We start from the raw sequence: 12639 nt of genomic DNA on the forward strand, positions 1-12639 counted from the left end.
AAAAAATAAAAAATAAAAATACTTTGGGATGCTTTGGAGTGAATTGAAATTTACTTCACTTTTGTGCAGGTTCAGGTAGTCGTGCACACAAGCTTCTTTCGAAAGTAGTAGAAGGGAGTGGCTAATGTGCTGTGTTTTTATCTAATCTAGATGTGTGTTGCCATGTGTTTTATGGTACCATTGACTTGAGATTGGACAATGCACTAAAACTCTCGATGCAGTTATCTTGATCCAGTTCTCGTAATAGTTTGGTAGACAAGTTATGTTGTTTCTTTCTGTTTACAGAATCCATGGCTAATGACCAACTCAAAGGCCTCTCAGTTTTATCCACCAACTCCCAAACCTAGACATTCTTGAAGTAATGTGTAATGCCTATCACAATAGTACCTTGCTTCAGAATCTTCTCTGCTCTGGCCAGTATCACATGGAATCTGTGGATTTTTATTACTGAATTGCTACTTCACTTGGAAAACCATTCAGGATTATTCCAGATCATGTCTCCAAGAATCTAGCGAGGGAGAATATCTTCATCTGTACCTCGAGGTTCTGAAATAATGCATCATCGAAACATGTGGCAATTACGAACACAATGTTCGCATCTGACCAATCGACTTGCAGACATGTCTCATAAATATTCGTAATCCAACAAGTTCAGTGAAGTATGTTCAATAAACTATCCATTTTTGCCTGTAATTACGGGTGAAGATCAAGCTTAAACTTATTAATGGGGCAACTCAGTTTTTCCACTTGGAGACGGTCTGAACTGAACAGGGCAACAGAAATCATAGATAACCAGGTCCAATTCACCTGAAGTATGTGTCCGAAGATGCAGGTAACATTCTGCATTTATTTTCCCGGATGAGGTCGTTTCCTTAACTGTGATCATATCGACCACAGATATCGCTCGCCATAAATCATACAAGCAGGAATTATGATGAAATCATCCTTCAATCATGTATTGAGCAGTACTTGGGTTTACAGGTCATTCATATCAAACGATGATCTTTCTTCCACGTCGTAAAGTTGTAGGAGCTTCTGGTTCATTTTATGCACACCTGCACATCAAATGTGCAACATGTGAGCCTAGAACACATTGGGCGTGGAAAACTTGTGGACCTAGAGCTGAATTGCGAAATCATGATTTGTGATCGATATTCAATATTCATGCAATGTTAATATCGTTCTTAAAGGACGTAAGATTGAAGTTTGTAATTTCACATCGTGCAATTGAGGTCCATTGACAATGAGTGCAAGAGATCTTGGTTAAGTGGAAGTGACTACGGAGCACTTGGAATGATTTCAATTCCACACGATTTGAAACAGTTTGTCAAGAGTAATGACGATGCAAACACGGGTCGTCCGCACTCACGACCGAGGTCGTAGAACACGAAACCAGACGATGTGGCTTCGTCCTTCTCTCCAATATTGGATCTTGGTCTTACGACTGTCGGTGCATACATCTCTAGTAAGTTTGCAAACGCAACGAAGCTTATCTGAAGATTCAAACATTCACAAATGTGTCAGACTGTCAGCTTGTACGTAGATGACTTGCAAAGCCTTCCATTTTACCAGCAGGAACCAGGTGTTCCAAGTGTTGCCTAACTAGTTTATCTTTTGGACAAGCCTTCTTACCGCCAAGACCAGTATTTGCGGATGGGTAACAGCTGCCTGCAGACCTCAACTGCCCGTGACTCTCGCTATCTACTCTCTTGCCCCACACGCTGTGTCCTCCTGAACCTTCAGATACATCCATACCTCCAACGTACAATTTTGTGACAACTGAAGGAACTCAGAACTGTTATGCAAAGATTCTGCGAAGGGGATCAGCAGCTCTCGGTGCGAATAACGACGAAGGTATTCGTCCACAATGAAGTACACCGTAAGCCTAAAAATGTACCGAAGATCTGAATGATGTCAATCACCTACAGTTTAAGTCGGTTGAGTCAGGCTTGGAGTTTTGGAGTTAACAATGAGTTAGGCTTAGGCACCCACACAAATCTGTCACTTGCCGTGATAGACTGCGGGTGGACCAGGTCCGAAAATAAATGGGGGTTGCTCACGCTTCTGCTGGTATAAAAACAGACTTTCGGGGCTGCATTCATCATTGTTAAACAGTTGAACATCTCTGAGCAAGTTTGCAACCCTGCGAAACAGTACCCATTAACAGTGATAAGGACGAGGGAGAAAAACTTTAGGGGGGGGGGGGGGGGGGGGGGGGGGGGGAGAATCATCAGTCGTCAGATTATCAGAAGGGCTTGGGCGTAGAAGTTAGGAAGGACAGAGAGGGAAGGTTGCCATCGTTACTAGAGTGGGCTGGCTTCATGCTGGGAAGAGGACTTACACCTGATGTGGACTGAGAATTCTGCGCTTGACGTCAGTCAATGATTGTCATTTGTCCATACACCAGCGTGACTTGCTACTTCAGGAGCGGCTCCAAAATGCGGTAAGAGAATATTATATTCATTGATGGTTCAATTCGTCTGAGGCGGGTTTCGTGCTGCTCATGTATACACTTGATAAAAGAATTCCTCATATTCCCAGAAGATGCAAAATCTTATTTTGGAAGTCATGTAGGGGGCAGTCAATGATGACTTCAATAAGTGTATTTCACTCGGAAGTAAGAAATTCAACGGAGAATGCTGAGAAGATTGGTCCCCCACCCCACGTATTGAAATGCTCCAAATTAACTTGAACAGTTGCAAAAAAGTGCTTAGACGTCGCCAGGAGTATGAAAAATAACCTATGTTCTGAAACACTGAAAAGAATTGCAACAATGGTAATACGCATTTGGTTCCAATTTCCCGACTATCTGTAATGGTGAGCAAACTTAGTCCCACGAATCTTACACCAGTGTACTAGAAATCTAACGATCAGGATGACTACGCCTGCCGTTGAACTTTCTATGACCTTTATGTGATGACCGACGTGAAGCATTAGCAGCAGACTGGGAACTTTTTCCCCTTCGCTTGTTTCGAGGTGGTGTTGGAAGCATCTGTCGTGGGGTCCATAGCGGTTGATTATGCAGGTGATCCAAGGGCTGATTTCCATGTAATGGTGTGTGGGCTGAGTTAGGATGCTGAGAAAGAATCCTCGACTCTAGCTGTAAAACAAATAAACGAATCATAGTGAGAAATAATGCGATTGAAAGCAGAGCACCATTACGAAGGAAATAGTCAAAAACCAAGAGCACTAGTCTGTTGAGCCAAATCATTATCAAATACCTGAAAGGTATCCCGATTACTGCATTGCACCCCCAAGGAATTGTTTGCTCTAGTCAGAACAGAGGTCGAATCGTGAGTGCCCATGTTCAATTCATGAGCACGAAAACGTTTACACGGGCTTTGGGTCTCTTCATACGAGTTTCCCCAATGCGGTTTCCTACCTGCCATATCATACTCATCGAATGTTGCAAAGCCTTGGGTCGAACTAGCAGGGTAGCTCGAACAAACACTTCTTGAAGAGGGTTGCCTGCTGTGTGGTAAGTGTTGTTCTGACAAAGACGGTAAACACCCACTAGTCCGCCTCTGTGTTCCGTTGTCACTCCTGCATCAAGATGAAATTAAACATTAAGAAAACAAACTTCGGCAGGACTATGATGATACTACTCCCCAAAACTCGGAGAGTATTACCAATCAGAGGTTGTAAGGTGTCACCGTTCTGGTTACACAATATGAATGTGATACCGCATCTTAGAACATAACACATTCGATGGACAAAAGTTGTTTAATCAACCAAGCAGCCACTTGAATTGTTCAAGTCAGTAAGAGACGCCTGATATACTTGGACACTGCAATTCAAGTCTACTTTTCAACAGAATTTTAATATTAAAGCAACTGAAACACTTGACGATTACTTACAGTCTGCCGAGTGAGGAGAAACACACACCGGTTACCAATGCCTCGAGGAATGGGATTTGCAGGCGTCTCATCGCACATCAGTGGGTTTCGACACTCAAAGGCATTTGGGGCCGAAAATATTGCTTCATTCTCAACTTCCTCCTCTTTCTTAACAGAAATCAGCCCCGGCACCTCACTGGCGCTCACTGCCCCGACCTTCCTTTCAGATGAAAACTTAGGCAAACTATCAATAATCTCCTCCTTTATTTTCCTAATAGGTACCTCTAACGATCTAGCTGACGGCGTCAAATCACTTTGGGAAACAGAGTACAAAGAAGGAAGACAGAAGACAACAGGTTTCGTCTTTTTCTTCTTCTGGATAGCTGGAGATTCCTGCTCGAGTTCTTCTAACTTATGTGGTCTCTTCATAACAGAAGGTTCGGCCACATCCGACACCACTTTCTGTTTCTTCAAAATTGACGAACTTTCATTTACATTCCTCTTCTTAGACTTTTTTTTTGAGTGCACAGCTACACCAGGATTGTCTTCAGTCAAATTCACCTCCCTCTTGACAGTAAAAGATTTTTCTACCGTTTTGTTTGTGGCCTCTAAATCTCCCCCACTAGGTTTCGCTCCCGCATTATTTTCAACTTCTCTTTTAGAGTTCCTGCTTGAACTGCTTGGCTTCTGTGTGTCCTCTTCCACCATACCATGCACGTCCGTTCCAGGATGGGGTCTTTGTTTCCTGAAAATCCACTTGCCTCCAGATTATCCACTCGAAACGAACAAATATAGACCATGTAGTAAAAAAGTTTTAAAGAAGTCTGAACCAGAATTAGCATCTCAACATCCAGTACTGGGAAATTTGTAAAACACCACAAGAAATTGTATGATTATGAAGAATAACTTCATTATCACAACACCTCAAGAAATGAGAAAGAAAGGATCAAACATTTGAGCTTGAACAACTTGAAAAACACAAAGACGGGGAATCGCAAAAGCCGTACCAGCTCCTTGCGGATTTAGCTTGAATACTGCAATTTGAGAGAACTTGGTAACAGCCACGCTTCCGAGCATCGTCAATGAGCAAACCCCACGTAGCACTCCATTTTTGCAGTGTCTCCGCATGACCAACAATGATAAGTGAAAACTTCGCTCTTGTTAAGGCGACGTTCATTCGTCTTTCGTCTGATACAAAACCTAAGCCTCGATCTGCCATCGCTCGAACACAAGATAGCACAATCACGTCCTTCTCTCTTCCTTGAAACCCATCTACAGTATTAACTTCACAAGCTGTACCATCGATTCCACGCCTCTCCAACTGGCCTTCGATTTCACTTCTTTGAGCAATGTAAGGAGTAATCACTCCCAAATTGGGTTTAAGCCCAGATAATAGACCTTTCACAACACCTTCGACAACATTGCAAACTACAAGAGCTTCTTCAAAATTAGCTCGTGAGTGACCCACGATCTCTTCTCGTTCAATTCCCCAACCGACGTCCATGAAGTAGTAGTGGCCTAGCCTGAACTTACATCCTCGTATGTTGATGCCCTCTCTACATACTTCTTGTCTAAAAATGGACTGCATGCTACTTGTTCGAGTCGAGTCCCTCAGTGCTCCACCATAAAACTGTTGGGAAGGATAACAACAAATGCTAGGATGCATTCGGTACTGAGTTGTGAGCATATGAACAGGAACACCTGCCCCTTGAAACCGTTCAAACAAACTGCGCCCGTATGCCGTACCTAAAAGTGGAAAAAGAAAAATTTGGTAAGCTACGATAAAATCATGATACAAGGTCAAACAACACAATTATGCTTGAAACATCACTGCTTTATACCCCAAAAACTAGCCTGTGCGCTGCTGCCACAACCTGTAGATAGTAGCAATTCCAATGATCTACATGACACTAAGTAAGTTGGTGAGAGAATAAGGAATCGTAACTGGGTCGCTGAAAAACAGTCGCTGGCAATTGTTTAGGATCACCCACCAACACGCACCTCCCTCGAACTCTTTTCAGTGCAATGAGAACCTCTGCTTCAACCGCCTACAAACCAGACAGAAAATGAGATGTGTAATCCGATAACAACTCCGTTCTTCAATTCAGTCGAGCTATTTAATCTTCCCCTTGGCCACCTCAAAATCACTGAATCAGCTACGACAATAAGCCGAGCAACTGTCAACACATACCTGAGCTGCTTCATCTGAAGACAAATCCCATAGACAACACCCACGAAAGATCAAGAGTCAATAAAACTTATGAACACTAAGTGTCAGTAACATGAACCCTACAGGATGCAGGTGGCAACCTTGATATCAACTGAAATTAACAGTTTAAAAGAACTTTTCATCTTGACAAACCTCATCATGCAAGCATCAATAAAAATCTGTTTACTAAAGAATAATAATAATAATAATAATAATAATAACGTTTTAAATTTAAATAAAACATTCTGAAAGCAACATACACTAAAAAAAAACATGATTACCTTACCTATAATGACAATATCAAACATTTTTTCAAGTTCGTCGAAAGTACAATTTCCGCAACCACTCAAAGTTGCACATACAACGCTTGCTCCATCCAGAATGTCCACCCATGACCTTGAGCAACGAGAACTAGATGAAAGACGGAGAGCCAAATTGTCCAGCGATATCACCTGGGCGAGAGAGTGCATGACTTTCTTTGACCCGAAACGGACTACAGTTCCATCCATGGGGCTGTAAGTATTTCCGAACTTATCAACCATACAATGCGTAAGACGAACTGCCACCTCATCCAGAGCTGCATTCGAGGGAGCGCATACTAAAATTCTCACCCTGTAAAAGAACACAATAGCCACAACTTGAGATTACAAACAGGAAATGAAAACTTTGAATCAACCCGAAGCACACATTCGGGCATTCATATTCATAAAAATCATGTAGGTCAGAATATCCAGTACAAAGCATTCTTTTAGTACGAACCAGGAGTTTCAAGGTAGATTATGAAATCTTACCCAGGTTGTTCAATCAGTAATGTTGACACCATTCCTATCACCCAAGTATACACACACGTGTGTTAGCAACGAGAAACATAAACTATTCTCTAGCGTCGGTATTTAAAAATTACTACAAGAATGAAGCTTAAGTTATTATTCTGTTAATCTGAAATGTAGGAAGCTTAATGAGTTGATCGAGAACAAAGCTAAGCAAAAACAATTGCATGAATTGGTCACACGTTCCACGGTGACAAAATCAAATCAACTTATTTTGATGAGGTGTGAAGAAAAACCTACCAACAATAGTAGAGGTCTGCAGGATCAGTAATATCCACATCCGGCAGAGGTCAGGAACAGATAATTTTATGATGGGCAATAATAGAGCAGAAAAGATAATATGCACAACCAAGGTGCAAGAACTGCTGACACACAGGACTACAGACAAAGCTGACTTAAACCACAACCGCTGTCGGGTGAAAATCCTCCCAGTCCCCTTAAATACTTCAAGATTAAATAAATTGTTTGAACGGCTCCATCTCGACTTGCAGTGACAGGCAATAACTGTTTCCTTCACATACTTTCGTTATTTTAAAACACAGATATTGATGATTGGACATACCTTTCCCGTACCAGGTGGCCCTGCACATAATATACAGGCAAATCAAACAGAGAACAGGTGGCGTTTGAAGATGCAGCCATACAAAGTTGTGAGGTTAAAGAGACAAAAGAGATTACATTAAATGGGCAATGTAAGCATACTTCTAGGACAACAATTGTTATTCCCGAGAAGACATGCATGATCAATAGGAACTTAACAAGCAACACCAACCTTGTACTAGCTGGAAACCCTGGGACATATGAAGAAGACTAGAAATAGTCAGCAGTTGCAAAGTGTTCAGAACCTTGCGATCGCGGAAATTCCTAAGGGATTCCGAACTCAGTTTTCCCTTAGGATCATTCCCTAAAGAACTCTCAAGCGCTGCTGAAGATTTAAGAAACTTGAGGTTTGATAGGGGATCCATGATCTGCTGCTGCAAAGGACTAAAGACTTCTGATACAGTGGAAACCGCCAAAAACATGCGGCGTACTGTCACCATGCTGCACAACCGTAGGAGGACACACTGCAGTCATGAGGAACAACAACAAGTTAGGCAGATTCTGCATTTCTTGAACAAGCGAAAGCACGCATCATAGACCTTACGGAGAAACTCTCAATCGTGAAGTCAAAGTACCTTGCTAATAGAACAGTCCCTGGGAATTCTTGATCTCAATAAAGGAGCTTGATTACGATCCTGGTGATTAACGATTGCAACAGCCTTGACTTTTTTTGAAATGGGTTCAATCATGCACAAGAACTCTCCAGTTTCAAATTTAACTCTTGGACCCTCTACACATTCGGCTTCAAAATAGTGAAACGGATCACCCATTGTCTCAACCATGCTGCGCAGCTGCCAAACTGAGGATTGCCCCCTGGGATCCTGAGTTGCTACAAATGCACCGAAAATGTTTTTTTTACACAAGCAGTAAAAAAAATGAGGACACGAACTGTCAGCATAGACAAATACAGAAAGATCTGGAAAATGACATAAAATCCACAACAAAAAACTTAAAACATAGTCTTTCACGACACATTGAAAAATATACCTGATTCAATCATGGCCTGGGTTTTGGAACCTTTCTCCGCTTGATACTGCTCCCAATCACTTAGAAGTGTCGCTTTCGCTTCTTCTACTATTAACTTCTGATACATTGCAACATACACTGCCGTTGATGGAAAATTTAAAGGTAATGATGACTGATCAATCAACTCAGAACCTCCAGAAGCTTTTTCGTGTGATGACAGCGGCAGCCAGGGACCCTGGAGACCTAAAACCATCCAGTCGAAACGGTCTTCTGAGGAAGCATGAGGAGGAAGAGATGTGATAAATACATCTTTGGATGCTTTAGATTCTTTGGCTTGTCCTAACGATACTCTTCGGGTCTGAAACCATACGAGTCAAACAAGGAAGCATCAAATAAGAAACTTGACTAAAATAATTCACAACGTTGTGCAGAATCTCACTATCTAAGCAGTGGGCTAGTTAACACACAATATGTCATGTGTTTATTACAAGATACACAGACGCAATGATCAGATTGTCAAGATGAAGAGCAAGAACATGAAGACCAAATATAACATCCATCCTGATCAGTAAAGATGGCAATATCCGAGTTCCATACGGACTTGTAAGATGTTGTCTAGCAATCAGTCGTGGACGCACACAAATACAATGATGGCCCATATAAGAAGCTATAGTAAGGCGATCACACTAAGAATACGGAAAAAAAAAATCGCATTCATCAAGTGGTAGTCTGTTAGCGAAATCCAAGTTACAAATCCTAGTGCACTTACTTGAGCATGTCGATTATTTTTACCGGTATCATCGTCACTGCTGCTCGAGGATTCTTCACTGTTCTCAGAACTACTTGAAGAAGACTTAATCTTAGGCTTCCATGTAGTTTTTGCAATCCCCACAGACTTATCTTCCACGCAATTTTTATCTTTTCTCAAAGGTCTTGGCTTTTGTTTGGTTGAACCCTCCAAAACACTGCTAGAAAAAATCTCTCCAGTACCTACTTCCTCGCGATTAGAGTCTGCAGGCTGGCAAGAACCAACTCTTATTCACTAACAAACCAATAACACAAACCACACTAATGATCTGCGAGAATGAGAACATTGGTATTCTATAGCAGATCCAACTTGTATTTTGAAAGTAATCAGTGAGCAGCTGCATAATCTACTTACCAATTAAATCATTTCATCTCCACAGTTTATCCAACGAATGCCTTGAGACCAGTCAAGAACTCACCTTGGTCTTTCTGATATTATTTTTGGAACCAGGTTTTGAGTCATCATCAGAATCACCAGATTCTTCAGACCCGCTCGCAGAGTCCTCCTCCCCAGATGACTCTTCGTCAGAAGATTCACTATCACCATCGCTGCTATTGTCAGTTTCATGCGACTTCTCTGGTATCCTAAACCCAACATTACCCACGTAATGTGAGACAAAGCCATGTATCGCACACAATGTCATTACCTACAGACTATCAATACACCTAGAAAACTAAAATTTACTCCAAGATTCCTATACAGACAAGTTATTACCATGCGGAGATTCCATTCGGCTTGGCTGGTGCTGCCATAAAGGATTTCACTCCTGGTCTCTCCCTGCGAACCTTATCTTTTAAAAGGTCAACACCATCATCACGACTCCAGTCCACAGCGTTTCTAGACGTATTCAAACTGGAATCAGACGTTGAAGATGACAAGGTCTCAGTAGGGATTGAGTTTCTAGTCTGAATCTCCAGGACTTCTTCCGACTTCTCTGCTTCATCTGCTGACTCAACTTCATTCCTACCTGTTGATGCTGGCAACTTGCGATGCTTCGAAACCCTTGCTGAACTCACTTCATACGTCAACCAAAACAAAGACCAAGACGTGAACTTCAGATTACCTTGAAATGTGTAGTCAAAACCTTCAATCCAAACTTACATATGTGAAGGACCCGTTAGAATGTAATACAATCCTTAACAAAACAAAAAAGGAGCATTATCAATTTCCGAAATCACCCCCTCTACGAAACTTTTGTAAGGAAGCAATTAGCAACCAAATCAAAACATTAAAATAACCAAAGTTGAAAACTAAATATCATCAATACGCCAATAACTGGTAAGTGTGCAGATGGAATACTATCGTTCACATGGCCGGCTTCCGTGGCATCATCACCGATTAAGCATTCCGGTACCACAGCAGCACCCTCAATGCATCCGGTGACGGGATCATAACCTGAGGGATAGTGAAGAAATCCTCTAGGTCAATTAAGACAATGTATCCAATCAAAGGCAAGAATTCATTATGCATATACTCAAACAGGTTCATGGTTCTTATCATTAATAGCCATACGTCTACAAATAGTTCACATGACTCTTCACATGCATTTGTCTACATTTCAATCGATTCTGTAGCCACCTCCCAGAAACAGAATAACTTTCGTTTCCTAAGAACTCTGTGCACCAATAAATGAACTGTCCCTAAAAGAAACTTCGTCAAGAGCGCGATCGTAATGCTGGCGAACATGGAGTAGCAAAATGGCAATATACCCCTAGGAAATGTGGGAACGGATAAGCTCTCAGAAAGGAATTTTTTGTGAGCCCGTAGCACTTCCAACTCCCGCTGCAGCCTTTTCACCTTTTCTTGCCTCGACTTCACCAGTTCCAGCAAAGCTTTCTCTACGTTCAAAGCTTTTTCAATCTCCAAGTCCCTCATTTTTGAATTTCAACAAACTGTTGGACAAAATCTTCATACGCTCATGCTTTGAATCCTGAAGCTCGAAATTTCCATGAACGATTCCCTTAAACACGCATCTTCAAATCCAACGAGAAAATTACGTTGGCACCAATCCTCAGCTTGAATAAATAATCTCTCGGAAAAACCGTAATATTAAACTCACTCAAGAGGTGCCTAACACCGTAAACAAGAGAAATCAACAGTCAATTGAGCCCGTCGAAATCAAAGTCCACCAATTACGATGAAAAAGCACTACCACTGCTGAATTTCGAATTCCAAAAACCACAAATACCTCGAGAAGAACACAAACGCGTCAACCCGAGTTCTACTTCTCAAATTCTATTCCAGCAGAACTAGACCGCTGACACCTACACAGACAAACCCATTCGATCACTTCTCAATGAAGCTACAAAACCGACACCATTCCTCTCTCTCCCTTCACCACTAACCTCCAAATCAATCACCGAACAACACGGCCACCACCATACCTTCCAAAGCAACCAACACCTCAACGAACACCAGAACCGCAAAAGGTAACCGACATCCCACGAAGCACATCCTCAGAGTCGGCCCCAAAACTTCTCTCGCTCTCTCGCTCTCTCTCTCTCTCACTCGTCTATTCCAACAATCAACACCATACCTCACAGAAATGCGAATCGAGGCAAGCGCGACTATTAGGGAAATGCCGTGGAGAGCAAACCGGGAGAGAGGTGACGGGGAAGGGCACAGAAGAAACCATTCAAACGAGAGCGCCTCGCGAGGGAAATACCCGTTCGAGGCCCCTATCCTCCTCCCAAAACCCTAAACCCCTCCCCACCCACCCCCCCTTGATTTCACTGATCCATCTTCGCATGGAGCTTGTGTGTGTCATTTGCGATTGATATTGCCAAGACATCTCTCACATCTTGTTTGTTTGTATGTTTGTGTTTTTCTCCCCATGTTTTTTGCTTTTTTCTTTTTTAGTGTGTAAGTAAATGATGAATATTTATAAAATACTTGGTTTTGTGGTTGCAAAATTTCCTTCTTCTAGTGTTGAAATTTATACCCAGGTTACACATCTATCGTAATTTCTTGATGAATAATTGTGCACTTTTTGGTGCAAAAAGTAAGTTGCCAAAGATTAGGTGTATTGAAAATTGGGGATTATGTTGATGCAATAATTGTTTTGTTTTGTTTTGTTTTTTTGTATATCATTGAGAACTCTGCACTACTTTATTTGCTCGTAAAGAATGTGGATATTAACCTAATATAAAATACATATTAACAATTTAAATAAGTATTCAAAAATAAAACTACTAATTCATCACAAAAATTAATAAAATATACAAATCTCATATTAAGTTCTTACTTCTATTGCTACATATTATGTATTGATATATTAACTATGTGTTAGATTTTGTGGTCTAATATTTGTTAAAAAAGTGCTAAAATGTTATATAATTATGTACTTATTATTTTATCACAGTGTACATATTTAGGAACAAATTTTTATTC

At 41.3% G+C, this 12639-nt stretch overlaps 1 protein-coding gene and 1 long non-coding RNA gene across 10 annotated transcripts; both read right to left on the reverse strand.

The window, feature by feature from the left end:
• Positions 1 to 425: 425 nt before the first annotated feature.
• Positions 426 to 2532, reverse strand: LOC149989121 (uncharacterized). The gene is made up of 4 exons (XR_016503247.1): positions 2342 to 2532; positions 1633 to 2143; positions 1370 to 1493; positions 426 to 1055 (listed from the first exon to the last, which is right to left on the reverse strand). It is a non-coding gene; the product is annotated as an uncharacterized LOC149989121 (long non-coding RNA).
• A 195-nt stretch (positions 2533 to 2727) lies between these two features.
• On the reverse strand, positions 2728 to 11903 carry LOC112283524 (uncharacterized). 9 transcript variants are annotated; one of them, XM_024522303.3, is made up of 19 exons: positions 11786 to 11903; positions 10959 to 11222; positions 10549 to 10644; positions 9964 to 10264; positions 9668 to 9833; positions 9211 to 9459; positions 8463 to 8799; positions 8051 to 8304; positions 7648 to 7939; positions 7438 to 7457; positions 7116 to 7131; positions 6837 to 6870; positions 6332 to 6657; positions 6028 to 6041; positions 5782 to 5884; positions 4844 to 5582; positions 3886 to 4581; positions 3222 to 3543; positions 2728 to 3100 (listed from the first exon to the last, which is right to left on the reverse strand). In XM_024522303.3, the coding sequence occupies exons 2-19, from the start codon at positions 11122 to 11124 to the stop codon at positions 2864 to 2866; spliced, it is 4368 nt and encodes a 1455-aa protein (XP_024378071.1). In that variant the 5' UTR covers positions 11125 to 11222; positions 11786 to 11903; the 3' UTR covers positions 2728 to 2863. The 9 variants fall into 9 exon arrangements, 8 of the variants coding, with proteins under 8 accessions (XP_024378071.1, XP_024378067.1, XP_024378065.1 ...); XM_024522299.3 differs by having other exon boundaries at positions 11634 to 11896; XM_024522297.3 differs by having other exon boundaries at positions 10959 to 11319; positions 11634 to 11896.
• Between the last annotated feature and the right edge of the window lie 736 nt (positions 11904 to 12639).

This window comes from Physcomitrium patens, chromosome 6 (assembly GCF_059467195.1).
Source record: "Physcomitrium patens ecotype Gransden chromosome 6, ASM5946719v1, whole genome shotgun sequence".
Lineage (NCBI taxonomy): Eukaryota > Viridiplantae > Streptophyta > Bryopsida > Funariales > Funariaceae > Physcomitrium > Physcomitrium patens.